Source organism: Carcharhinus amblyrhynchos, chromosome 21, assembly GCF_965287045.1.
Source record: "Carcharhinus amblyrhynchos chromosome 21, sCarAmb.v2.hapA, whole genome shotgun sequence".
In the NCBI taxonomy this organism is placed as follows: Eukaryota; Metazoa; Chordata; class Chondrichthyes; order Carcharhiniformes; family Carcharhinidae; genus Carcharhinus; species Carcharhinus amblyrhynchos.
Genome location: NC_137344.1, coordinates 12,994,807 through 13,019,470, shown reverse-complemented (window position 1 = coordinate 13,019,470; position 24,664 = coordinate 12,994,807). Strand labels below are relative to the sequence as shown.

Below are 24,664 nucleotides of genomic sequence, written 5' to 3'. Positions count from 1 at the left end.
CCCCTTTTGTTCTTGCAGAAAAAATGGCCTACAGCAGGAGGGAGCAGCAGAAAACCAGATGTGCAGTTCCCAAGTTACATCTCCTGACTCCTTTTGAGTGTGCGATGGCGGTCTTGGGAGATGGCCTGGTCAGCGTGTGCCTCAGAAGTTAAATTCATGAAATAGTCATTCATATGATCTTTCTGAAGTAAGTTGCAATCTGCCCAGATGCTTGTCCCTCCCTGCTCTAAACTAGGGGACAAACCTGATGAGGCTGGGCTATCATAGTCAGCGCCCCTGCTCTGACCCCTGTTGGTACCTCTTGAGAAAAATGCTGACACAGGCATTACCCACACCAAGAACCAATGTGGATACAGTCACCTCAGTGGGACATGTTAGTGCTAAGGCTTCTGGGACATTTTTGGTACGCATCACAGAGCTTTGGAGACGGGAATGTCTGCAGGCTCGAGCAGCCAGCAATCTGCTAGACCCAAGGAAACAGCTGGCCCCCAGCCAGTTGCCAGGCCGCTGGGATCAGTTCTCACAAAGCTACAGATGCAAAGGCAGAACCAGGGATTACAGGAGGGGGTATCAGCAACATTCCAGCAGCTGCAAGGCTGCCTGGCAGAGTCTCACATCTCTCAAGATGCAGAAGATAGTGCTGGCATTGTGTACACCCAGTCCGACACTTCAGTGGTGGTAGCTGCAGTGGAAAGCCTGGGCTAGGAAATGTTATGATGCGGAGATGCTGACATTGGACTAGGGTAAACACAGCAAGAAGTCTCACAACATCAGGTTAAAGTCCAACCAATTGATTTGATAGTAAACTCACAAGCTTTCGGGGTTTGCCCCTTCGTCAGGTGAATGAAGAGTTCTTGCCTCAGAGCATGTAACAGCACACACATTGCAGGAAATGTTAGCCATGGGTGCCAGTGTCCAAGGCATGGCCCCATCAGCTTGCCCAACACTACCTCTTTCGTGATAATGATAGTTTCTAGGCCCTCACCTGTCATAACCTTCTTGTCATCAATTTTTGTCATGTTATTTGTGTCTTCCACTGTGAAGACCGACACAAAATACTTGTTTAATGCTCAGTCATTTCTTCATTTCCTGTTATTACATTCTCCTCTTTCTCATTCTCTAAAGGACGAATGTTTACTTTAGCCACTTTTTTCGTTTTATTTATTTGTAGAAACTTTTCTAAGTTTTTATATTCTGAGCTAGTTTACTCTCATAATCCATCTTACTTTATAGCTTTTTTCGTGATTTGCCATTGACCTTTAAAGATTTCCCAATCCTCTAGTTTCCCACTAATCTTTTGCCACTTTGTATGCATTTTCTTTCAATTTGATGCCCTCCTTTACTTCCTTAGATATCCATGGCTGATTATCTCTTTTTCTACGTTCCTTCTGTACTATACACTTTTGCTTAGTACTGTGAAAAATCACTTTGAAAGTCTTCCATTGTTCCTCAATTGTCGCACCATAAAGTTTTTCCTCCCAGTCTGCCTTAGCCAACTCCCTCATCCCATTGTAGTCTCCTTTGTTTAAGCACAAGACAGTGGTGTTGAATTTTATCTTTTCACGCTCCGTCTGTGTTTTAAATTCAATCATACTGTGATCGCTTCTTCCAAGACGATCCCTAACTGTAAGATCTTTCATTACTCCTGTCTCATTACACAGGACGAGATCTAAGATAGCTTGCTCCCTCGAAGATTGCATTACATATTATTCAAGGAAGCTATCGCGATATATTCTATAAATTCCTCCTCAAGGCTGCCTTGTCCAATCTGGTTTGACCAATCGACATGTAGATTAAAATTCCCCATGATAATTGTTGTACCAGTTTTACATGCATCAGTTATTTCTTTGTTTATTTCTCACCCCACCGTGATGTTATTATTTGGCGGCCTATAGATTATGCCCATCAGTGACTTTTTTCCTTACTATTTCGAATTTCCACCATAATGGATTCAACTTTTTTCCCATAGAACCTGTATCATCTCTCACTACCGCCTTGATGTCATCCTTAAGTATCAAATATTTACCCTGTCAAGCCCTATATATTTCAGTGAGATCACCTCTCATTCTTCTAAATTCCAATGAATAGAGTTTAACCTTCATAAGACAAATCTTCCACATTAGGGATCATCTGCACCTTTTCTGAAATAAACAGACCAAAGTTGCTCACAGTACTCCAGATGTGGTCAGTACCTTGCACACTTGTGCTGCAGGTAATTGGGAAGACTAACGGAATGTTGGCCCTTAAAGCACATCAAGGTAGATAAATCCCCGGGACCTGGTGAAGTGTATCCCAGGATGTTGTGGGAGACTAGGGAGGAAATTGCAAGTATTGTAGCTGAGATATTTGAATCATTGATAGTCACAGGTGAGGCGCCTGAAGGTTGGAGGGTGGCAAATGCTGTACCTTTGTTTAAGACGGGCTGCAGGGAAAAGCCTGGGAACTACAGGCCATTGAGCCTAATGTCTGTAGTAGGTAAGTTGTTAGAAGGTATTCTGAGAGCCAGGATCTACAGGCATTTAGAGAGGCAAGGATTGGTTAGGAACAGTCACTATGGCTTTGTGAGTAGGAAATCGTGTTTTACGAATTTAACTGAGTTTTTTGGAGGGGTGACCAAGAAGGTAGATGAGGGCAGTGTAGTCAACATTGTCTACATGGACTTTAGCAAGGCCTTTGACAAGGTACCGCACGGTAGGTTGTTACATAACATTAAATCTCACAGGATCCCGGCTGAAGTAGCTAATTGGATACAAAATTGGCTTGATGACAGAAGAAAGTGGTTGTAACGGGTTGTTGTTTAAATTGGAGACCTGTGACCAGTGGTGTGTCTCAGGGATTGGTCCTAGGCCTATGTTATTCATCATTTATACTAATGATTTGGATGAGAATTTAGGAGGCATAGTTAATAAGTTTGCAGATGGCACTTAGATTGATGATATAGTGGACAGTGAATAAGGTTATCTAGGATTGCAATGGCATATTGAACAATTGGGCCAGTGATCTGATGAATGGCAAATGGGGTTTAATTGAGATAAATGCGAGTAATCCATTTGGGTAGATCGAATCATGGCAGGACTTAATTAATACTAGGGTGTTGGGGAGAGTTATAGAACATAGAGATCTAGGGGTACAAGTTGATAACTCCTTGAAAGTGGAGTCACAGGTGGATAGGGTGGTGAAGAAGGCATTCGGCACGCTGGCTTTCACTGGTCAGAACATTGAATCCCAGGAGGTGGGATGTCTTGTTGAAGTTGTACAAGACATTGGTAAGGCCACATTGGAATACTGTGTACAGTCCTGGTCACCCTATTATAGAAAGGATATTATTAAACTCGAAAGATGCCACCAGGACTTGATGATTTGAATTATAAGGAGAGGCTGGATAGACTGGGACATTTTTGCCTGGAGCGTAGGAGGCTTAGGGGTGATCTTCTAGAGATTTATAAAATAATGAGGGGCATGGATACGATAGATAGTCAACATCCTTTCTCGAAGGTAGAGGAGTCTAAAACTAGAGGGCATAGTTTTAAGGTGAGAGGGGAGAGATAGAAAATGATCCAGAGTGGTAATTTTTTCGCACACAGGGTGGTGAGTGCCTGGAAAAAACAACCACAGGTCATAGTGGAGGTGGGTACAATTTTACACTTTAAAAAGCATTTAGATAATTACATGGGTCAGATGGGTATAGAGGGATATGGGCAAAATGTAGACAATTGGGAATAGCTTAGTGGGTAAAAACTGGGTGGCACGGACAAGTTGGACCAAAGCGCTTGTTTCCATGCTGTAAACCTCTGTGACTGATTATGCCCACTCACACAGCACTTATGTGTGAATGCCACTGAATACTGCTCAGAATTTAATCCTTGGTGCATGGATTTCCAAAATTGATAACTGCCATGGTTTGTCTGTACCATAGCCTGGCTAGGCAAGCAACTATATTCCCTTTAAACAGTTGGCAATGGCTCATTACCCTTGAAGAGCATTCCTAATCCTTGGCTGTGTGCTGAGCAGTACAGAACAGAAATCTTGGACCAAGGTTTCCATGGCAGCCTCCACTCTACCAATTTTGATCTCGGTGCGTTGGACTGTCAGTGCAATCACCTCAACCTGAAGGCAGATGGACTCCTCCATGGAGTTTGAATTCTGAAGAGTGCAGCAGACATCCATTTCTGTCTTTCTTCAGTTTTTGTTTGCAGTTCCAGCAATTGAAGCGTAATCAAGTCTAGAGATTTGTCATCTGAATTGGACTCGACAGATTCCTGGCCTCCAGAAATCCTTTGAGGGCCATTACCCTGGGATATCCCAAACTCCATCTGATGTGGATCAGACACTGTAATGTGCTCACCAGATTGTGATCCGGAGGCAGCTCTAAAACTAGGTCCTGCCAAAGTATGTATTTATGGATGGTGTGAGCGAGCACTGTGATCATTCTTCTATTTTGGAGACTGTGAATCCCTCTTTTGCTTGCTGTTTGAGTTGGAGCTGAGGACCTGACTTGTGGACTCCCCCAGCTGCTTCCCAGATGTCCATGTGAAAGAAAAGAGCTCAAGATGAGGTTTTTTTTTAAGTAAGTAGGAAGTTATGAATGATTGCATTCTTTTTTTTAAAAAAAGCCATTCAATGAGTGAATGGGCATGGAAGTACCTTGGCTTTCCATAGATGGTATGAGGGACCATGGGTATGGACGGAAAAGCGTACCTTGGCATGGAGGATGAAGTAAAGTAAAAAGTAAAGTTTTTTTTATTGTCAAAAGTAACACTGCAGGGATGTTACAGTGAAAATCCCTTAGTTGCCACACTCCAGCACTTGTTCGAGTACACTGATGGACAATTTAGCATGGCCAATGCACCTAACCAATACATTTTCAGACTGTGGAGCACCTGGAGGAAACCCACGCAGACACGAGGAGAACATGCATACTCCACACAAACAGTGACCCAAGTCTGCAATCGAATCTGGATCCCTGGCACTATGTGGCAGCAGTGCCAACCAATGTGCCACCTTGCCACCCTTGTATGATGGTATGAGGGGCCATGAGGATTTGTAGCGGTTCAAAACTTGGCTTGGAGAATATGATGGGCTTGACGGTGACTAGTCGGGCATAGCTTGGCATGGAAAAGATTTTTTTGAATATACCTTTCAAAGATTACCTCATCCAGATTGTGTTCACAACATCTCTGAGATGCTGTGGGCCATGTGTCCTTTTTAAGCCAGGCTAACTCCATTTCAATTGTGGAGGACTTGGACAATCCTTTGCCACAATGGAGCCAAGCAGATGGGAGTGCACAATGCAAGCTCACAACCTTAGCCTTAATGCATCCTGGTGAACACACAGGGGACTGGGAATGGAGTCATGTATTGGGATCTGGACTTCATGTTTACTTCCATATGGACACTTCCTAACTACATGAAAACACAGCCCCATTTTCTTCCTTCCCTCCTATTCTTCTTTAACACTGGATTTTTTGGTTCTCGGCTCCTGCTTACCGTCATTTTGTATTTCGAACTCTCATCCAATTTACCCCATGACAATGATAAGCTTCTGCTGAGGTAGTCGCATTTGTCTAGTTAATTAGAACTTTATTTTAAATGTTTCGAGAGCAACATTGTGATATTTTACATTTATTTTTGAATTTTTTCTTATCAACAGCCTTGCATCAGAAAATCGCATCATCTTACCTACCAACTGCCATTAAATTTCATTACATATTCAACTTGAGAGATCTTTCTAACATATTCCAGGTTTGTTTATGCATTTCTGTTGGGTTTGTACTTAGATGAAATGACTAACTGTGTAGTGACTTTCAAATGAACTGTACAACAACGTTTGAATAAAATATTCAAAACATTTCCACTTCGGATGTGAACAGTAATCTGGATGCATTTAAGATTCCAATGGTTGTGAGAAGTGTTTATTTTTTTCAAATTTCTGCACATTGTCAAACATAGGCCAGGATTTTCCATTCCCATTTGCAGGCGTTATGGAAAATATGAAGACCAAAAATCAATTTTATGGTATCGGAAAACCAGGTCATGTTTGTGCGTTTCAGCTATCAGTGGCAGGCCACATTTCCCATTGTGGCATGTCGGGAACATCATTTCAATAATTTTGCATAGAGGAGAAGGGGCTGCAGGACTTGGTATGAACTGGGAAAATGATGGCAAGTGGCCTCAAGCAGAAGTAGTGGCTGTCAGGCAAAGGGCTGCACTGGAGAAGGCAGGTAGGTGGCCTCAACAAGGGAAAAGGACTATGTACTGGAGTTTATGAGTGGGGAAGGTTGCACTCAGACATGTGTGGTGGAGGGCACAGCGGAGGCTAACATTTGAATGTGTAAGCGACCTCAAGATGGGGAAGGGTGAGACCCACAAGGGCCATAGCCACATCCATTTCAAAATGGGATCAAGGAATGCAAGGGGTGAATGGATACGTCTGCAAGGGTGGGAAACGTGAACATTACACTTCTCTGGGATGATGAGAGGGGGTCTCACATAAACAGGAAGTCTCCAGATGAGGAGAGAGGCAAAGCTGAGACATGTTAGGAACCTTTCAGTCACAGTGCAGGGTATCAGGAAAGTGAAGGAATGATGCTCATTAATGCAAGACTAATCTCACATAGTGGCACGAATCAGTCTCCTTGTGTTAATCCCTTGCTTGATGTGTGGAAATTCCCACGTGTCCTAACAAACTCCAGAGCAATTGGACAAATGGACAAGCTCCAGAAGCCGATAGAAGGTTGGTGTTGAACTGCCATCTTTAAAGGCCCTCCCTAGTACATCGTTTAGTAAATCAGGAAACATTCTTCACCCAGGTGCTTCCCCCAGCATTCTGTATGGCAACACTTTGGCCAATCAAAATTGACTTGCCATTTTGAAATTTAAACAAAGGTTTGGAAGAATAACACCTCCCGGATGTATGCTGCATGGCAGCACCTCAACCAGTCAAAGCCCCCCATTTCTCATGTAGTATAAATTGTTGTTCCTTTTGAATTTTGGTATTTTTGTTTGTCTTCATGAGTGCAACATAAGCAGTACATCTTTGGCCAGGATTTTCTGCTGCCATTGTCATCAGACAAGTTCGGCAAAGACAACAGAGAATTTTGAGGAAGCCAAAGTCATATTTTGTGTCAGCATAAAAGCTTGCCACATTTATCCCCTTACTCCATCAGTGGCAAGCTGCAATTCCTGTAAAACTTCATTATAATACTTCTGCATCTTATCAGGCCCATATGCCAGACTCATACACCCCATCAAATAATCCATCTACTGCTGCATGATAACAGAATGGCATGAACCATGGCTGGCTTCAAAAAGCATGCACCTGGTGAATAGCTGGCTGAGGGGAGCTTGAAAGTGAGTGCAGCACTCACAGAGTGGCCCACCTATTAAGGGAATACCAGCTCCCCTCCGGGGTGACCAGGATTTGACGGGGTGACTAGCTTGACTCAGGGATGGGTGGCTGGGGTTGGCTACCTGAGTAACACTGAAGGGACACAGGGGGACACTGGAAGAGTGCTGAAGGCCTAGTGTAAGTTACTTGGGGAAAGACTCCAGGCTATTGGGTGGGAGACAGGGGAAGGTTCTAGGCTACTGGTGGGGGGGAAAGGCTCCATTGTACAGGTGGGGGGAGACAAATGTGAAAACTACTGTTCCTAAGGTTGTCTTCTGCTGCTGTGCCCCAGGCTTCTTGAAAGGGCCTCATAGGGAAGGGAAACCTGGAGCATTGCTGTGTGAGTGGGTGGACAGTCATCGTGAACTGACAGTTGTACTCAAATTTAGGCTAGGAGGAGGGGTGTATTCTGGAAGTAGAATGTTGACTAGGACAAGGCTATCGGAAAGACATGTTTGTTCATTATCCTTTTGCAGCTGAGACTATTCAGCTTTAACTCAATTGACATGCCTGGAGTCAAACTAATCACACTATTATGCTCACTCAAACCCCACTTCTGTATAAGTGTCAATGATTACAGCTTGGCATTTAAACCTTGGCACACTGAGTTTCAAAATCATTGACTGCCATGTTGTACCTGTACCATTGGTCAAATGGACAAGCAATTGCAATCCCTCAGAAAGTTGGCAATGGCACACTGTCCAAGGAGAGCACTCCTAATTTTTGGCTTGTGCTAAGATACCTATTGATAGATCCCCTCATAGACGAAGTTGAGCACATGGACTTGAAGCTTGGGGCAATGCCTGCATCTGAGATGTGAGCTCAGGCTGCAGTCAAGTGGCCAAAGCTGTGGCCACATGTTCATGTGGTATGGAGCAAAACTGATGTGGGATGCTGCCAAAGCAGAATACAAAATAAGGTCATCAATGCAATGGCTAGGACATGAGTCAGAGGGCTTTGAGAGACAGCTTTAGATGATGAATGGTCAAAGAGTGGTCCTTAACAGACAAAGGCTCACCATCAAGTATCTTTGTTTGATTCTGCAGTGAAACATGCAGTCCAAACATGCAGTCTGGTAATCTTGCTTTCATTTTTCTTATTCCTAGTCAAGAGAGAAGAAAAGACACCAATGAAGGTGCCTCACTCTCCAAAGGCAGGAGCAGAACAGTGAAGAAGAAGTGGTGGCATGGCCTGCTCCATACAGAGAAGATGAACCCAAGGGAACTTTCACTTCAAGAACTCACTTCACTAGAACCAGTGTCCAAACTACCTGCAGATGCCTGAAATCTAGTGTCACTGAAGAAGTACGCAAGTCCAGGGAACTGATTAGTCATATCTGCTACTTTCTGCAGGATTTGACGCCCTGGGGATTTGGAGGGAATCCATTTTCAATATCGCTGAAAATTGCAGCACTGCTCAATTTTTATGCCACTGGCTCCTTCCAGTGCTCCACAGGTGACCTCTGCAGGATTTTGCAAGCCTCCCCACACAATGCATCTGGAATGTAATGGACACAATCTTCGTGACGACACACAACTTCATCCATTTCAATCACTATCAGGCAAGCCAAGATGCAAGAGTGATGTCCTTTGCATAAATCTCTGAGCTTCTACTGTAGGGTGTAGGTTACCATCTATTGCACTCACTTGGCACTCAGCTGTCTAGTGCATCAGACAGTGAATCACACAAATTGCAAGGGCTTCTACTTGCTGAATGTACTGCAAATACACCAAATGCATCCTGCAGGTGTGTGATCAGATCCCAGGTATGAACAACTCCTACATTCTCAGCCAATCTCAGATCCCTGACATGTTTTAGGGTCCAGAGAGGCTGCATGCAGCAACTTACACTTTGGTAGACAAGACCATAGGGACGCTGAAAATGAAGTTTCGGCGCCAGGACCGGTCTGCAAGAGCTTGCTATGCTCTGTAATCTTGCACTGTAATGAAGGGAGGATCTGCCTGAGGAGGAGATGGAGGAGCAGCATGTTTCTTTCGATGAGGAGGACATCAAAGGGGACCAGGCTGAGAAATGCCTCAAGGGTGAGGATGTCACTCATGATGTCCAGACAAGACAAACAAGCTTGGGACGAGCACATTGCCGCTAGATTTCATAGTACCTTCACATACCTTCTTTGAGAATTGATCTCCTGTCTGATTGATGGCAGTGCATGTCCTCTGTCGTAAGACTCCTGTCATGCAGTAGGAACATTGCACAGATCTTCACAGAGCTTCTGTAAATGTCTGACTACTGTCTGGCTGATGGGATCTTGCTTGCCCTCAATGCTTAGGGTCATAACATGACAATGCAGCAGGGAAAGTTTCACCTCTATTGATCTGATGCCATTTTTCAAGAGCTGCATCCTTGAGGCTCTGTGTCAGCAGAAGCTAAAGCATATGGGATAGGGGCCAGCCATATTTCAAAAGGTGCAGAGAGCACATATGGAATGGTTGATAGCCGTGTTCATTATGGGAGGCATCCTTATTCCTTGCAAGATAAAATCATGACTTATGTGTTCAGTTAATGTGAAGGGATGTCACCAATGTGCTGAAAACCTAGCACAAAACTCATGGAGGAAGTCCTGAATTCAGAATTCTGCTTTCTTCTGTTTCAAGAATCCAGTTTTAAGATTATGACTAATGGAAGACAGCTAATCAGAATAAGGAGCCATAGAAAGGGTGCAATTAGTGAGAGTTTATTGACAGATGTGAACATTATGTATGTGCCTAACATGCAAAGTGGAGATGGAGGAGGCCTACTGTCTGCCACGCCCTGTTGTCTGGAGGAGGCCTACTGTCTGCCACGCCCTGTTGTCTGTGATGAACTTGGCAGATGTCCTCTGGAGGGCTGAGGTCTGGGCTGCTTTGTGCTGCTTTCGGAGTTCTCAACCTGTGGACCTAGAGCTGAAGCAATCACGGGAAGAAGGAATTTGGATGGGCAAGACACTCCCAAAAGTCACCTGGGTAGATGGCCCTGAGACGTAAAGCAGCTGGTCTCCTTATGGGTACCCGAGGGTCCCTGGCATCCTCCTTGGGACAGAGGTAGCTGGAGTGGGGTCGAGGAACCCCACCATCCTCTGGCATTGGCACTGTGAGATCCCAGTAATGGATGCATGTCTTGCAGCAGTGCAGGACTAAAGTCTTGCACCATGATTTCCACCATGACCAGCCCCCTGGCTATGGTGACCTCATTGTGTTGCAGTGTCGGCTCAATCCCATCAGACATAATGTGGATGTTCTCTTCAATGCAGCCTTTCGATCCAAGAAGGTAGCAGACATCCCTTCCTGATTTTCCAGGGTTTGCCTTTGGAGCTCCAACAACTGAGGCATGATCAAGCCCAAAGGCACGTCATCTGACTGGGACTCAAAAGAATCCATCCCTGCCTCTGTCTGTGACTCTGAAAGAGTGATGTGCTCAACAGATTGTGACTCCAACAGTACTCCCACCAAGGTGTGTGTGTCCGCACTGCTGGATAGTGTGAGTAAAAATGTTTTGTTGATGTTGGGGTGCATGGATCTGAGCTCTTGTTGAGGCTGAAGTCGATGACCTAGCTGGTGGACTGCCTGTGCTGCTTTCCAGATGTGCCTGTGAAAGAAGGGAAAGGGCATTATTGCATGACGGGGGCCTTTAGAAACAGGAGACATGACCCATACACTGCTGTCTGATGGATGATGCAGTGATGGATCCTCACTAGGATTATTACCGTCAATCTTACCACACTGGAGCAGTCAATATTCTCCCTGACCAGCTGAATGGCCTGTCCTCGAATTCCATGAGGACTTTGAGTTCTGACATCTCTCTGCCTATCTGGAATCCCTCCCAGTATACCAGCTTCCCCTGCATGTAAACAGATGGAGAGAGTGTAAGCAGGATGCCTGCCAAGGCAGATGATGAGGACACCTGACATGTGTGAATGGTGGATGGAACCAGTGAGGTGATGTGGACACGAACTGCAAGGGAGATGAAGATGTGTGTGGGAGAGTGAGTAGTGATGTCTCTTGAGCTGGAGCTGGAAGCGAATGAGCCCCTGTGGATGTTTAATCGATGTGTGAGTTCAGAGTAATTAGAAGAGTGACTGATCCCTTGTAGAACATCCTCTTGTGACACTGGGTGGCTAACCAGTTCTGCGGGCAATGGCACTCATGACTGCAGCCGCTACCTCCTATGCTGGGTTGATGTTCTTGCTGGCTGGCTTCCTGTCTCATGTGGGTACAGCACATTACAGTGGGCCTTTTTGTCGCCATGGCAGATGGCTTCAGCAAGGTTCTGCTCCCTGATGGCTGGTGTCATCCCCTGGGCCAGCTGGCTGCCATTTCACTAAACAGATTTTGCTAGGCCACAAAGTTGTGGTGGTGAGGTGTGCAGGGATTAACATCACTGGCAACTTCGACTGAAATAAACTTAAGTATCTTGCATTTTTGCGCAAGAGTATGAATATTAACCCCTCTCAGTCCATATCACTTCAGAGCACTAAGCTGGATTTTCTGAAGGACTGTGAGAGGTATGCCGCTGCACAAGACGACAAAGCAAGGTCAACCTGCCTTGGACAGACTGAACGTCTTTGATGGGATTCCTGCTCCATACCTTGAGAGGAATTGTATGGTTGTGCCAGCAGCTTTGAAGATTGTACGCTTGATTCCAACTCGTAAGTTTACTTACTCTCCCTGGTCACCTTGCTCATGAAGTTGGTTGGAAATACCAGACAGATGAAGGGAAGCAATAAGAAAAAAACCAAGCTTCACTATGAGAAAAAGAAGAAAATTTTAAAGTAGTTGAGAAGAATGTTGAAAGCAAAATTGCCAAGTACACTGCAATTCTGAAACAATATGGTGTTCTTGATTAATATATTCGTTCAGAGACATTGACAATAAAAGCTGTAGAAAAAGAAGTGGCTTTTTATTGCATTGAACAGTTTCTCCAGGAAGGCATCGAACACTTGGGGATAGATTCCTTACCAGGCATCACTTTCTGGCAACGTATGAGGTGTGGTTGATGTCTGCTAGGGGCAATCTTTAAATTTGGCACCCAGATGATTGTGTCACTCGGGTGATCGCAGGGCAGGCAAATTAGAGTCTGTCCCACCAGCGATACAGCGTGGAACACATGGTGGAAAAGATTTTCATGAAATAGCACATGAGATGGCTGGAAAATCTGCCTTTGCCATCAGCAGGCTCAGCATCACTTTTTCTGCCTGCTGTCAGCCTTTGCCTGTTTACAGCAAAATCCTGCCCTCTTCAGCAATATTCTAACTTTACTGCCAATGAACTATTTATGAATATAGTTGAAAACTATTTATCACAAAAAACAAACATTTTTACTCAGTGTCTAGTCCACCGCTTATAAGTAAATCCTAGTTTAAATAACTCTAATTTACTTCAGAACCATTTACTCGTTGTATAATGTAAAGTAAATGATTGGACACAGATGGAAAACACTTGGCACGTTATGCCTATATAAGTCCTTTGAAGGAGCTATCTTAATTAATCCCACTCCCCTGATCTTTCCCCATAGTCCTCCCATTATCTCCACAATTATTTATCACATTCCTTTTTGAAAGTTATTGGCCTGGACTTTGCAATTTTAGTGATGACATTGGTTGCCAACATTGCAAGCATACAACTGACAGCGACTTGCAGCATTTATACAAGTTGTGTCACCTTCTAGAAGTTGTGGATTGGGAGTCTTTGCTCAGGTATCCCATGGAAGTGACCAAATATGACAATCTTTGTTAACTTCTATGATACTGGCAAGTTAACATTATACTTGTATAATGTCATTTTTTTCAATAGGAATATTGCATAATTTTTTGGTACAGCCTCAATGTCCATTTCACTCTGTATGAAAGTGGAGTTAGGTGTCTTGAACTCATTGATCCAATATTTACAAGAAAATAGGAGCAAGAGGGTCCCTGGTTAGTGACCTGGAGATATCAGAGAAACAAATGTCGTGCCAAGTTTAATGACAGGACTTTATTACAGTGTTTTTACTTCATATTCTGTCAATAAACCAGCCATGTGGAGCAGTTGATCAGTTCTACATGAGAAAATATGCTTTAGAAGGCAGCAGTTAGGAACCGTTGGTGAAACTGTATCAAGGGCCTTTGGAGGTCTTTTGGTGGGTCAAGAGAAGGGTAAGGAAGAGGCATTTATGATTTCCAAAGTTGAAAGATCATAGCAGGTTTTCTTGGGTAATTGGGACAAGTATTGCTGCTTCATCTAACTCCCAAGCAGTGGAGGAAAAGTACTTGCCTGCTAGATCTGTATGTTTTTCAATCATTTTAGCTTTCAGATTGATACTTGTGCCAAAGGCATTAAATCCAAAAGACTGGAGTATGCTTCATTAACATGTCATAATGCTCAATCCACCTCTCCAAAGTTGGGTTAGCCAACCCCCAGCCTATCCAATTAAACTGGAAGTGAAACTGCCTTGTGCAATAGATTGGTGTCAATTATTCAATTTTTAACAATTTAACCTTCTCACAGAACAGGTGGGACATTAGATCCTCTGCTAAAGCTCAATTTGCATTATTTTCCAAAGTACTATCTGCCAGATAATGGCCCAGATCTTCTGCTCTCTAGAGGGTTGAACCCAGGAATATGCCTAAGGACTGCAGGGAAATCAGAAGTTTCAACTTCTGTGTCTGGAATGCTCTGATATTCTAATTTAAAATTGAAGACTTCGGGGTTGTTCCTGTTGCAAAATAATTATCCAGGACAATTAAGAGAGTACAACAGTTCTATTCCTAGGTAACTATCCTATTGACCATCCCACCTCTTGTCGACCATTCCCACTGCCCCGATTATCCCCACATCTCCCGACCAAGCCCCACCTGTCCCAGTCCCCACCACCCCCAGCCCTACCCCTCCACCCCTCCCCCCAACCCACCCCCGATTAAAGCCATGGCTTTGTTTTCCCCCAATGATCCTGCACTGCACTATTTATTGTATTAGAAAACTAGAATTTTCATATTGAAAAAAGTAAAAAGTTGATATTACAAAGTTAGTTTTCAAGGACCGTTGAAGTTATTTAACAGCAGCAATCTGCACATTTCTCAGCAGGCCCAAGTTGGGGGTCTAGGTAGGAAATGTACACCTCCAGTTCATAAGCAAGTTTGAAGGATCTGAGCCAATTACCGCTCCATGGATCCTATCTGGCTGCAATTAAATGATCCTGTACATCTGCATCCCCATGTTCTTATCTACTTTAAACTTTTAAAACTAGCAATGTATAGCTGCTAAGATGACATGTACTTTAATAAACTGTTTAAATTGCAGGGTTTTCTATTTGCAACAACAGAATGTGCAAGAACTACTCAGGATTTGGTCCGTCTCCTGTTACATGAATCTTCCCGAGTTTATGGAGATAAATTAGTTGATGAACATGACACAGACAACTTTCCAAAACATCAGCAGTTAATCTGTAAAAAATACTTCCAGGTAATTAATTGTCCACATGACTTAAACAACCTTCCCAGGTGAAGGAAAACAATTACAAGAAATGCAAACTTATTATTTAATTTTGATAGATTACAATGGAAATTGTATCCCTTTTTAGAATTTAGAATGCAAGTAATGAAGCTTAATACCTCACTCCTGTTCTTTCTTAGTATATTGTTAGGACACAGAATATTACAGCGCAGTACAGGCCAATCCCCTGGTGTACTGCCATGAGTGCATTAACATTTGTAGTAATGTTTCTGTCTCTTGAAATCATAATGGTTGAAAGGACCGCATCATGTCTACTTCCTTTAGATTGCATGTTGGTGGAGTGTCTATCCCATTACACAGCAACACGTGCTGCCTCGGGTGCTTAGCCATGTAATGAAATAGAAGACTGAAATTTCCCTGAAATGCTTTCCCTCAATTTCAAAGACATGAAAACACAGAGACCTGCCTCATTCCAGATTTCCAATCCCATCCATTGCAGCAGAAATACATTTTTAAGATTCACAGGTGACTGAGCATCCCCCTCTGACATGATTGCCCTTTCAAAAAGAGGCTTTGATATAGTGTTTTTACAGCCATGTGCTTTTAATTTCAGTCAGGCTACTGTCATCTTGTCCAAATGATAATATGGACTTTAGTCTAGAGCTTGTTGCTTACGTGCATGAGTCATGTCCCCTTAATTATCTGACCCTCCTTTCCTCTTTACATGTCTCTTGTGGTGGATATGTGGGCAGTCAGACCAAATCAAATGTTTTCCTCAGCCTTAACAGATTCTCGCATGGATGTGCTCTATGAGTTAAGGCTTCACGTTCCTTCAGTTGGCATTTGACACGTTAACAGATTTCAGCTGAGTCATGTTTTGCATAGCTTGAGCTGATATTTGGTCAGGTGCAATTGGCCAAAAATTGCAGTCATTGACTCCACCCTTCACAGACAATTTTTAAAACTTTCAACTGCATCATTCCTTGCTGCTGATTATCATGGTGGTGCTGAGTTTTGTGTGGGCGATTGGCTTTCAACCTTCCACTCTTACACTCCATTTTCACTACAACAATATTCGCTTTATTCCGATCACCTTCGTGCCTCTTCCTGTCAATCCGGAGCCAATTTTCGTTGATGTTGATATTCCTGTTCTCAATCTAAAACATTTAATGCAGATGACCTTTGTTGATCAGATTTCTCTCTTTCTTGAGGCCAGATACACCATAACTTTCAGGGACCCATCTCCTGTCCCATGTCACCATCTAATACACCCCTATGACTTACCAACTCTTAATTTACACAGAATGCCTTTCCTGATTGTGAGCCATTTACTTCCCAATATAAATCCTTCAATCCCCAGGGCCACCATCTGTAACTGACTACAGAAGACATCTCTCATCCTTGACTGTTACTGCCTGGAAAGGCCTTCACTATCCCAGGATATGGAGCAAGACACGTGTCCCATGCAGAACCCTCCACAATGGCCCATTCAGCTCCAGGACTATTTTTTGTTTTAGATTCATTATCCCCCCAGTCATGCCTCTTCCCCCTCCATGCTGGTACTGCCTCCATCACACCAATCTTGATACAGCTTCTGAGAAGCACTGAAATCTCATGGTATTGCTGTTAAAGATAGGCAAAAGAAGTGTCACTGGTGAAGGGAAAGTCATTATGTTGTGCTGTCGGCATTGGACTGAGGTAAGAAGTCTCACAACACCAGGTTAAAGTCCAACAGGTTTATTTGGTAGCACAAGCTTTCAGAATGTTGCTCCTCCTCCAGGAGAGTGAGGAGTTGTGTTCACAAACAGGATATATATAGATACAAACTCAATTTACAAGATAATGATTGGAATGTGAATCTTTACAAGTAATCAAATCTTAAAGGTACAGATAATGTGAGTGGAGGGAGAGTTAAGCACAGGTTATAGAGTGTGTATTGTCTCCAACCAGGACAATCAGTAAATTTTTGCAAGCCAGGGCAAGTCATGGGGATTACAGATAGCGTGACATGAACCCAAGATCCCGGTTGAGACCATCCTCATGTGTGCGGAACATGGCTATCAATTTCTGCTCAGCGATTCTGCATTGTCGTGTGCCATGAAGGCCGCCTTGGAGAACACTTACCTGAAGATCAAAGGCTGAATGACTGTGACTCCTGAAGTGTTTCCCGACAGGAAGAGGTGATTGTTGAGCAGTGTCCATTGATCAGTTGTCGTAGTGTCTGCATGGTCTCCCCAATATATCATGCCTCGGGACATTCTTCCTGCGGTGTATCAGGTAGACAACATTGGCCGAGTCACAAGAGTATGTACTGTGTACCTGGTAGATGGTGTTCTCACGTGAGGTGATAGCATTCGTGTTGATGATCCGGCACACTTTGCAGAGGTTGCTGTGGCAGGGCTGTGTGGTGTCGTGGTCACTGTTCCCCTGAATGCTGGGTAGTTTGTTGCGGACAATGGTCTGTTTGAGGTTGTGCAGTTGTTTGAAGGCAAGAAGTGTGGGTATGGGGATGGCCCTGGCGAGATGTTCGTCTTCATCGATGACATGTTGAAGGCTCTGGAGAAGATATCATAGCTTCTCTGCTCCGGGGGAGTACTGGACAACAAAGAGTACTCTGTCTGCCATGTCCCATGTTTATCTTCTGAAGAGGTCGGTGCGGTTTTTCGCTGTGGCGCATTGGAAATATTGATCAATGAGTTGAGCTCCATATCCTGTTCTTATGAGGGCATCTTTCAGCATTTGTAGCTGTCTGTTGTGATCCTCCTCATCTGAGCAGATCCTGTGTATACGGAGGGCTTGTCTGTATGGGATGGCTTCTTGAATGTGTTTAGGATGGAAGCTGGAGAAGTGGAGCATCGTGAGGTTATCCGTGGGCTTGCGGTATAGTGAAGTGCTGAAGTGACTGTCCTTGATGGAGACACTTGTGTTTGAGGATGCAACCGATTCCAGAGGGTAGTTCATTGTCAGTCTGAAGGTGGGATGGAACTTGTTGGTGTCATCATATAATTGTTTCACTGATTGTTCGCCATGAGACAAAGGAAGAAAACGTTATCAATGTATCTAGTGTATAGCGTCGGTTGAAGGTCCTGTGCAGTGAAGAGGTCTTGTCAAACCTGTGCATGAAGATATTGGCATATTGAGGAGTGAATTTGGTCCCCATGGCTGTGTGTCTAAGTGAAAAACTGGTTGTTGAAGGTGAAAACGTTGTGGTCCAGGATGAAGCAGATGAGTTGTAGAATTGCATCTGGAGATTGGCATTTGTTGGCTTTGAATACTGAGGCAGTTGCAGTGATGCTGCCATTGTAGGCGATGCTGGTGTAGAGTACCGAGGCATCTATTGTGCAGAGGAGAGTTCCTGGTTCAACTGCTCCATATGTGTTGAATTTCTGTAGAAAGTCCATAGTGTCGCGACGGAAACTGGGGGTTCTTTGTACCATTGGTTTCAGGATGCCCTCAACGTAGCTGGGGAGTTTCTCACACAGGGTCCCATTGCCTGATGCAATGGGATGGCCAGATGTGTTGGCCTTGTGTATCTTCGGGAGGCAATAGACATCTCCAACATGGGAAGTATGTGGGATGAGAGCACTCAGAATGCTCTGAAGATCCAGATCAAAGGCCTTAATCAGTCTGTTGAATTTTCGGGTGTGTTCTTTGGTTGGATCTGCGGGTAACTGTCTGTAGTGTTCCTTGTTGTTCAGTTGTCGGTACACTTTGCAGTAATCGTTCTGTTCAGTATGACAGTGGCCCCTTCTTTGCTAGTTTGATGACAATGTTGTGGTTTGTTTTGAGAGCACGGATGGAGTTGCGTTGTGCTTGGGTGACGTTGGGTGCTGTCTTGTGAGTGTGGCTGATGAATCTAACGTTGACGTACCTCCTGATGGCTTGGGCATACACGTCGAGATGAGGGCAATGGCCTTCTGAAAGAGTCCAATTCAACTCTTTTCTCTTCGGTCACCTCTGCGAAGGTCACCAGGATTTACACCAGTCCAACGCCGGCATCTCCACATCAAGGTCATCAGGTACAGGCCACTGTCATGAAACAGAACATAGTTATTATCTGGGGTGTTTCCATTTGATGAAAGAACCTGATTCTGCTGCGTTGCACTTTTAATGAGCATTTCTGAGATGTAAAGGGACGCAAATGTGGTTTCAGACATGGATATATGCGGGAAAATCTTCAGCCTGCCAAGAAAGTCAGGAGAACAAAATTCCAAGATAAAAGCAATTACAAATTGCAAATTTGTGGGCGGCATGGTAGCACAATGGTTAGCACTGCTGCTTCACAGCTCCAGGGTTCTGGGTTCAATTCCTGGCTCGGGTCACTGTCTGTGTGGAGTTTGCATATTCTCTTCGTGTCTGCGTGGGTTTCCTCAGGGTACTCTGGTTTCCTCCCACAGTCCAAAATGTGTGGGTTGGGTTGATTGGCCATGCTAAGAAATTGCCCCTTAGTGTCCAGGGATGTGTAGGTCAGAGGGATTAGTGAGTATAATATGTAGGGATATGGGGGTAGGGCCTGGGTGGGATTGTGGTCTGTGCAGACTCGATGGGCCGAAGGGCCTCTTTCTGCACTGTAGGGTTCTATGATTCTATGATTCTACTGCAGATGTTGGAACTGAGACAAAAACCGAAAATGCTGGAAAATTTCAGCAGATCTGATAGCATTTGGATGACTCCTCCTGGAATCACTGAATCCCTACAGTGCAGAAGGAAGCCATTGAGTCTGCACTGACCACAATTCCACTCAGGCCCTATTCCTGTAACCCCATATATTTACCCTGGTAATCCCCTGACAATATAGCATGCCCAATCAACTTAACTCATACATTCTTCAGACTGTGGGAGAAAACTAGAACACCTGGAGGAAACCCATGCAGACATGGGGAGAATGTACAAACTCCACAAAGACAGTAACTTGAGGCCAGAATTGAACCTGGCGCTGTGAGGCAGCAGTGCTAACCACTATGCCACCCTGTCAGAGTCTTATTTTCTTGCAGGTAGGAAAATTATTTTTGCCATCACTTCAAATGCTAAGCCCCACTTGCCACAAGTTTTGCTGTTGGTGGGAGCATTAAATTCCACCCAGTGAATCTAAACACCGCCTCTGATATTTTGAAAAAGTATTTTGTGAGCATCTCTGGCAAAGCCAGCATTTATTGCACATCCCTAATTGCCCTTGAACTAAATAGCCTGCTAAGCCATTTAGGAGTCAAGTATATTGCTGTGGGTCTGGAGTCACATGTAGACCAGACCGGGACATTAATGAACCAGATGCGTATTTACGGCAATTGTTTTATGGTCATTATTTAACTTCTAATTTTTACTGAATTTAGTGGGATTCGAGCCATTAGCAAAAGTTTCTACAAATGTATAAAATGAGAAAGTGTAGTGAAAGTAAACATTGGTCCTTTAGAAGATGAGAAGGGGGATGTAATAACTTGAAATGAGAAAATGGCTGAGGCATTGAATAGGTATTTCGTGTCGGCCTTCATAGTGACAGACACAAGTAACATGCCAAAAATTGATGACAAGAAGGCTATGGCGGCTGAGAACGTAGAAACTATCATTATCATGAAAAAGGTAGTGTTGGGCAAGTTAATGGGGGTTAAAGGTAGACAAGTCTCCTGGTCCTGATGGAATGTATCCCAGGGTACTAAAAGAGATGGCGGGAGAAATAACAAATGCACTACTGGTAATTTATCAAAATTCGCTGAACTTTGGAGTGCTTCCTGCAGATTGGTAAACAGCAAATGTGATGCCACTGTTTAAAAAAGGAGATAGACAAAAGGCAGTTAACTATAGGCCGGTTAGCTTAACTTCTGTAGTAGAGAAAATGCTTGAATCTATCATTAAGGAAGAAATAGCGAGACATCTGGATATAAATTGTCCTAATGGTAAGACACAGTATGGGTTCATGAAGGACAGGTCATGTTTGACTAATTTCGTGGAATTCTTTGAGAACATTACATGTGCAGTAGACAATGGAGAACCTGTGGGTGTGGTGTATCTGGATTTCCAGAAAGCATTTGACAGGGCACCGCACCAAAGACTGCTACATAAGATAAAGTGTTACGGATAATGTATTAGCGTGGATAGAGGATTGGTTAAGTAACAGAAAGCAAAGAGTGGGGGTAAATGGGTGTTTTTCTGGTTGACGAACAGTGATTAGTGGTGTGCGTCAGGAATCTGTGTTGGAACTGCAATTGTTTACGATTTACATAGATGATTTGGAATTGGGGACCAAGTGTAGTGTGTCAAAATTCGCAGATGACTCTAAGGTGATTGGCAGAGCAAAGTGTGCCGAGCACGCTGAAAATCTGCAAAGGGATATAGATAATCTAAGTGAGTGGGCGAGGGTTTGACAGATGGAGTACAATGTTAGTAAATGTGAGGTCATCCATTATGGTACGAATAACAGCAAAATGGACTGTTATTTAAATAGTAAAAAATTGCAGCATCCTGCTGGGCAGAGGGACCAGGGTGTCCTTGTGCAGGAATCTCAAGGAGTTGGTTTGCAGATGCAGGAGATAACTAAGAAGGCAAACGGAATTTTATCCTTCATTGCTAGAGGGATGGAGTTTCAAACCAGCGAGATTATGTTGCAGCTATATAAAGTGCTGGTGAGGCCACACCTGGAGTACTGTGTACAGTTTTGGTCTCCTTACTTGAGAAAGGATATACTGGCACTAGAGGCGGTGCAGAGGAGATTCACTAGGTTGATTCCAGAGTTGAGAGGGTTGACTTATGAGGAGAAACTGAGTAGATTCCGACTAATTGGAATTCAGAAGAATGAGGGGAGTTCTTATAGAAACATATAAGATTATGAAGGGAATAGATAAGGTAGAAGCAGGGATGTTGTTTCTACTGGCGGATGAAACTAGAACTGGGGGCATAGCCTCAAAAGAAGGGGAAGCAGATTGAGTTGAGGAACTTCTTCACACAAATGGTTGTGAATCTGTGGAATTCCCTGTTGAGCCTACCTCACTGAATGTTTTTAAGGCAAGGATAGATAAATTTTTAAACAGTAAAGGAATTAAGAGTTATGGTGGGTGGGCAGATATGTGGAGCTAAGTCTACAAAAAGATCAGCCATGATCTTACTGAATGGCAGAGCAGGCTCGATGGCCAGATGGCCTGCTCCTGCTCCTAGTTCTTATGTTCTTATGAGACTGGGTCTCCCAATACCTCCCCATTCAATGGCTTTACCATCAATGAATTCCCTACTATCAACATCCTGAGGAATACTATTGACCAGAATTGGACAGTCATATGAATATTGAGGCCACAAGAGCAGGTCAGAGGCTTGGAATTCTACAGGGAGTTATTCAACTCCTGCCTCCCCAATATCTATCCACCATTTAAAAGTCACAATTCAGGAGTATGATAGAATACTCTCCACCCATCTTGCTGATTGCAGCTTCAGCAACATTCAAAAAGCTTGATACAATCCAGTTAAAAACAGCCTGCTTAATCTCGCCCCACTCAACATCTTAAGTATTAATTTCCTCCACCACCAGCGTACAATATGAACAGTGTGTACCACGTACAAGATGCCTCACAGCGATTCATCAAGGCGTCTTCAACAGTACCTTCCAAATCTAGAAGGGAAGCAGATTCTTGAGAACACCATCACCTCTAAATTCCCTTCCAGGTCAAACATAGTCCTGGCTTTCCTAACCCACAGACCACAATCAGTAAGGATAGAGGACAACACATCCTCCATTGGACCCACAAGGCTTTGTCCTCAGCCCCTTATGATACTCCTTATGATACTCTTTATACACTTATGACTGTGTGGCCAAATTCTGCTCCAACTTGGTTTTCAAGTTTGCTAATGACACCACCATACTGGGTTGGATCCCTAACTATGATGGGAGGAAATGAGTACAGGCAAGAGATAGAGAATCTGGTGAATTGGTTTTGACAACAATAATCAATCCCTCAGTGTCAGTAAAATGAAAGAGATAGTCATCGACTTCAGTAAGCATAGTGGAGGACATGCTGCTGTTTACATCAACTGGGATGAAGTGGAAATGGTCGAGAGCTTCAACTTTTTATATGTCCTGGTCCCTCCATGATGACTCTATAGTTAAGAAAGCCAACCAATGCCTCTACTTTCTCAGGAGGCCATGGGAATTCACCATGTCATCACAGAAAGCATCCTTTCCTGATGTACCACAGCTTGGCATGGCTCCTGCTCTGACCAAGACCACAAAAAACTACAAAGGGTAATGAATGTAGCGCAGTCCATCACGCAAGCCAGCCTCCCATCCATTGACATGGCCTATACTTCCCGTTGCCTCAGAAAAGCAACCAGCATAATCGAGGACCCCACGCACCCCGGACATACTCACTTCCACCTTCTTCTGTCGGGAAAAAGACACAAAAGTCTGAAATCACTTCCAACCAGCTGAAGAACAGTTTCTTTCCTGCTGCCATCAGATTTTTGAATGGACTTACCTTATATTAAGTTGATCTTTCTCTGTACTCTAGCTATGACTGTAACATTACATTCTGCACCCTCCCTTATGTACTCTATGAACGGTATGTTTTGTCTGTATAGCAAGAAATAATACTTTTCACTGTATACCAGTACATGTGACAATAATAAATCAAATAAAATCAAAATTGTTGTAAAAACCCAACTGGTTCAATAATGTCATTTAGGGAAAGAAATCTGCTGTCTTTACCTCTTTGGCCTACATGATCTCCAGACCCACAGCAATGTGGTTGGCTCTTAAATGGCTAGTCAGTACAAGAGTAATTAGGGATGAGCAATAAATGCCCAGCCAGCAATGTCCAGATCCCATGAATGAATAAAAATAAAAAAAATCACATGAGACATCAATTACCAATAGCTGATTGGCAAATTTGCCCAGTACTCTATTTGTTTACTGCCTTGAGTCAGCAATATTTTCCATGGTTGGCTTTATAAATGCTGAATGTTTAATTCCTAACTACCTCCATGCTTCCACCCTAATTTCGAAGTGCGTTATTCCCATTGTGAACAATTGTTGTGGTTCTTAAATGTTAATGAACTAACACCCCATTTATGACGGGGCTTGTGTTATACAGAATTGGCAGGAAAATATAGGTGTAAATTGCCCTTTAGAATTACAGGGTAAGTCACCAATGCTGTGGAAGTAACATCCTATCAAATGCTGAGGTTTAATGTAATTCAAAGATTCAGTTTATAAATGTTGCTTTAGCAGTTTAGTTTCGATTTTCATTTTTATGCGAATTTTGTACCGATTGCTTCTTTACGTTTACGTTTTAAAGTTTATTTATTTATTCATCACGAGTAAGCTTACATTCACACTTCAATGAAGTTACTGTGAAAATTCCCTAGTCGCCACACTCCAGCATCTGTTTGGGAACACTGAGGGAGAATTTAGCATGGTCAATGCATCTAACCAGCACATCTTTCGGAATTTGGGAAGAAACCGGAACACTCAGTGGAAACCCACGCAGACACGGAAGAGCATGCAGACTCCACACAGACAATGACCCAAGCCGGGAATTGAACCGGGTCCCTGGCGTTGTGAGGCAGCAGTGCTAACCATTGAGCCACCATGCCATGTGCTTACAGAAACATATGCTGGCTAGTAGGATTACAGATTTCATAATATGAATGTGATATTCAATATTAGTGGTATAAACTTTTCTGTCAGTTTATGACTGACAATATGTAGTATGAAGCAGTTTTTCTTTTAGGATAGCATTTATTGTGGTCATTTAATGTTGTCTTATACATGCCATTACAACATCACATTCTTTTCTTGAAAGAACACTCAGAAAAGATACAAATTGATAATGTGTCAGAAATGTCTTAAACTTTTGCCTTTGCAGCAATA

The 24,664-nt window shown here is 43.5% G+C and overlaps 1 protein-coding gene and 1 pseudogene across 1 annotated transcript in view; both read left to right on the top strand.

The window, feature by feature from the left end:
• LOC145356565 (dynein axonemal heavy chain 17-like) overlaps positions 1-24,664 on the top strand; it is an 811,195-nt gene that overhangs the window by 514,652 nt on the left and 271,879 nt on the right. The window contains exons 51-52 of the mRNA XM_080209339.1: positions 5,651-5,742; positions 14,662-14,823. Of these exons, the coding sequence (XP_080065465.1) occupies positions 5,651-5,742; positions 14,662-14,823 (254 nt within the window). The remainder of the gene's footprint in view (positions 1-5,650; positions 5,743-14,661; positions 14,824-24,664) is intronic.
• Positions 11,630-12,230, top strand: LOC145356544 (large ribosomal subunit protein uL13 pseudogene; annotated as a pseudogene).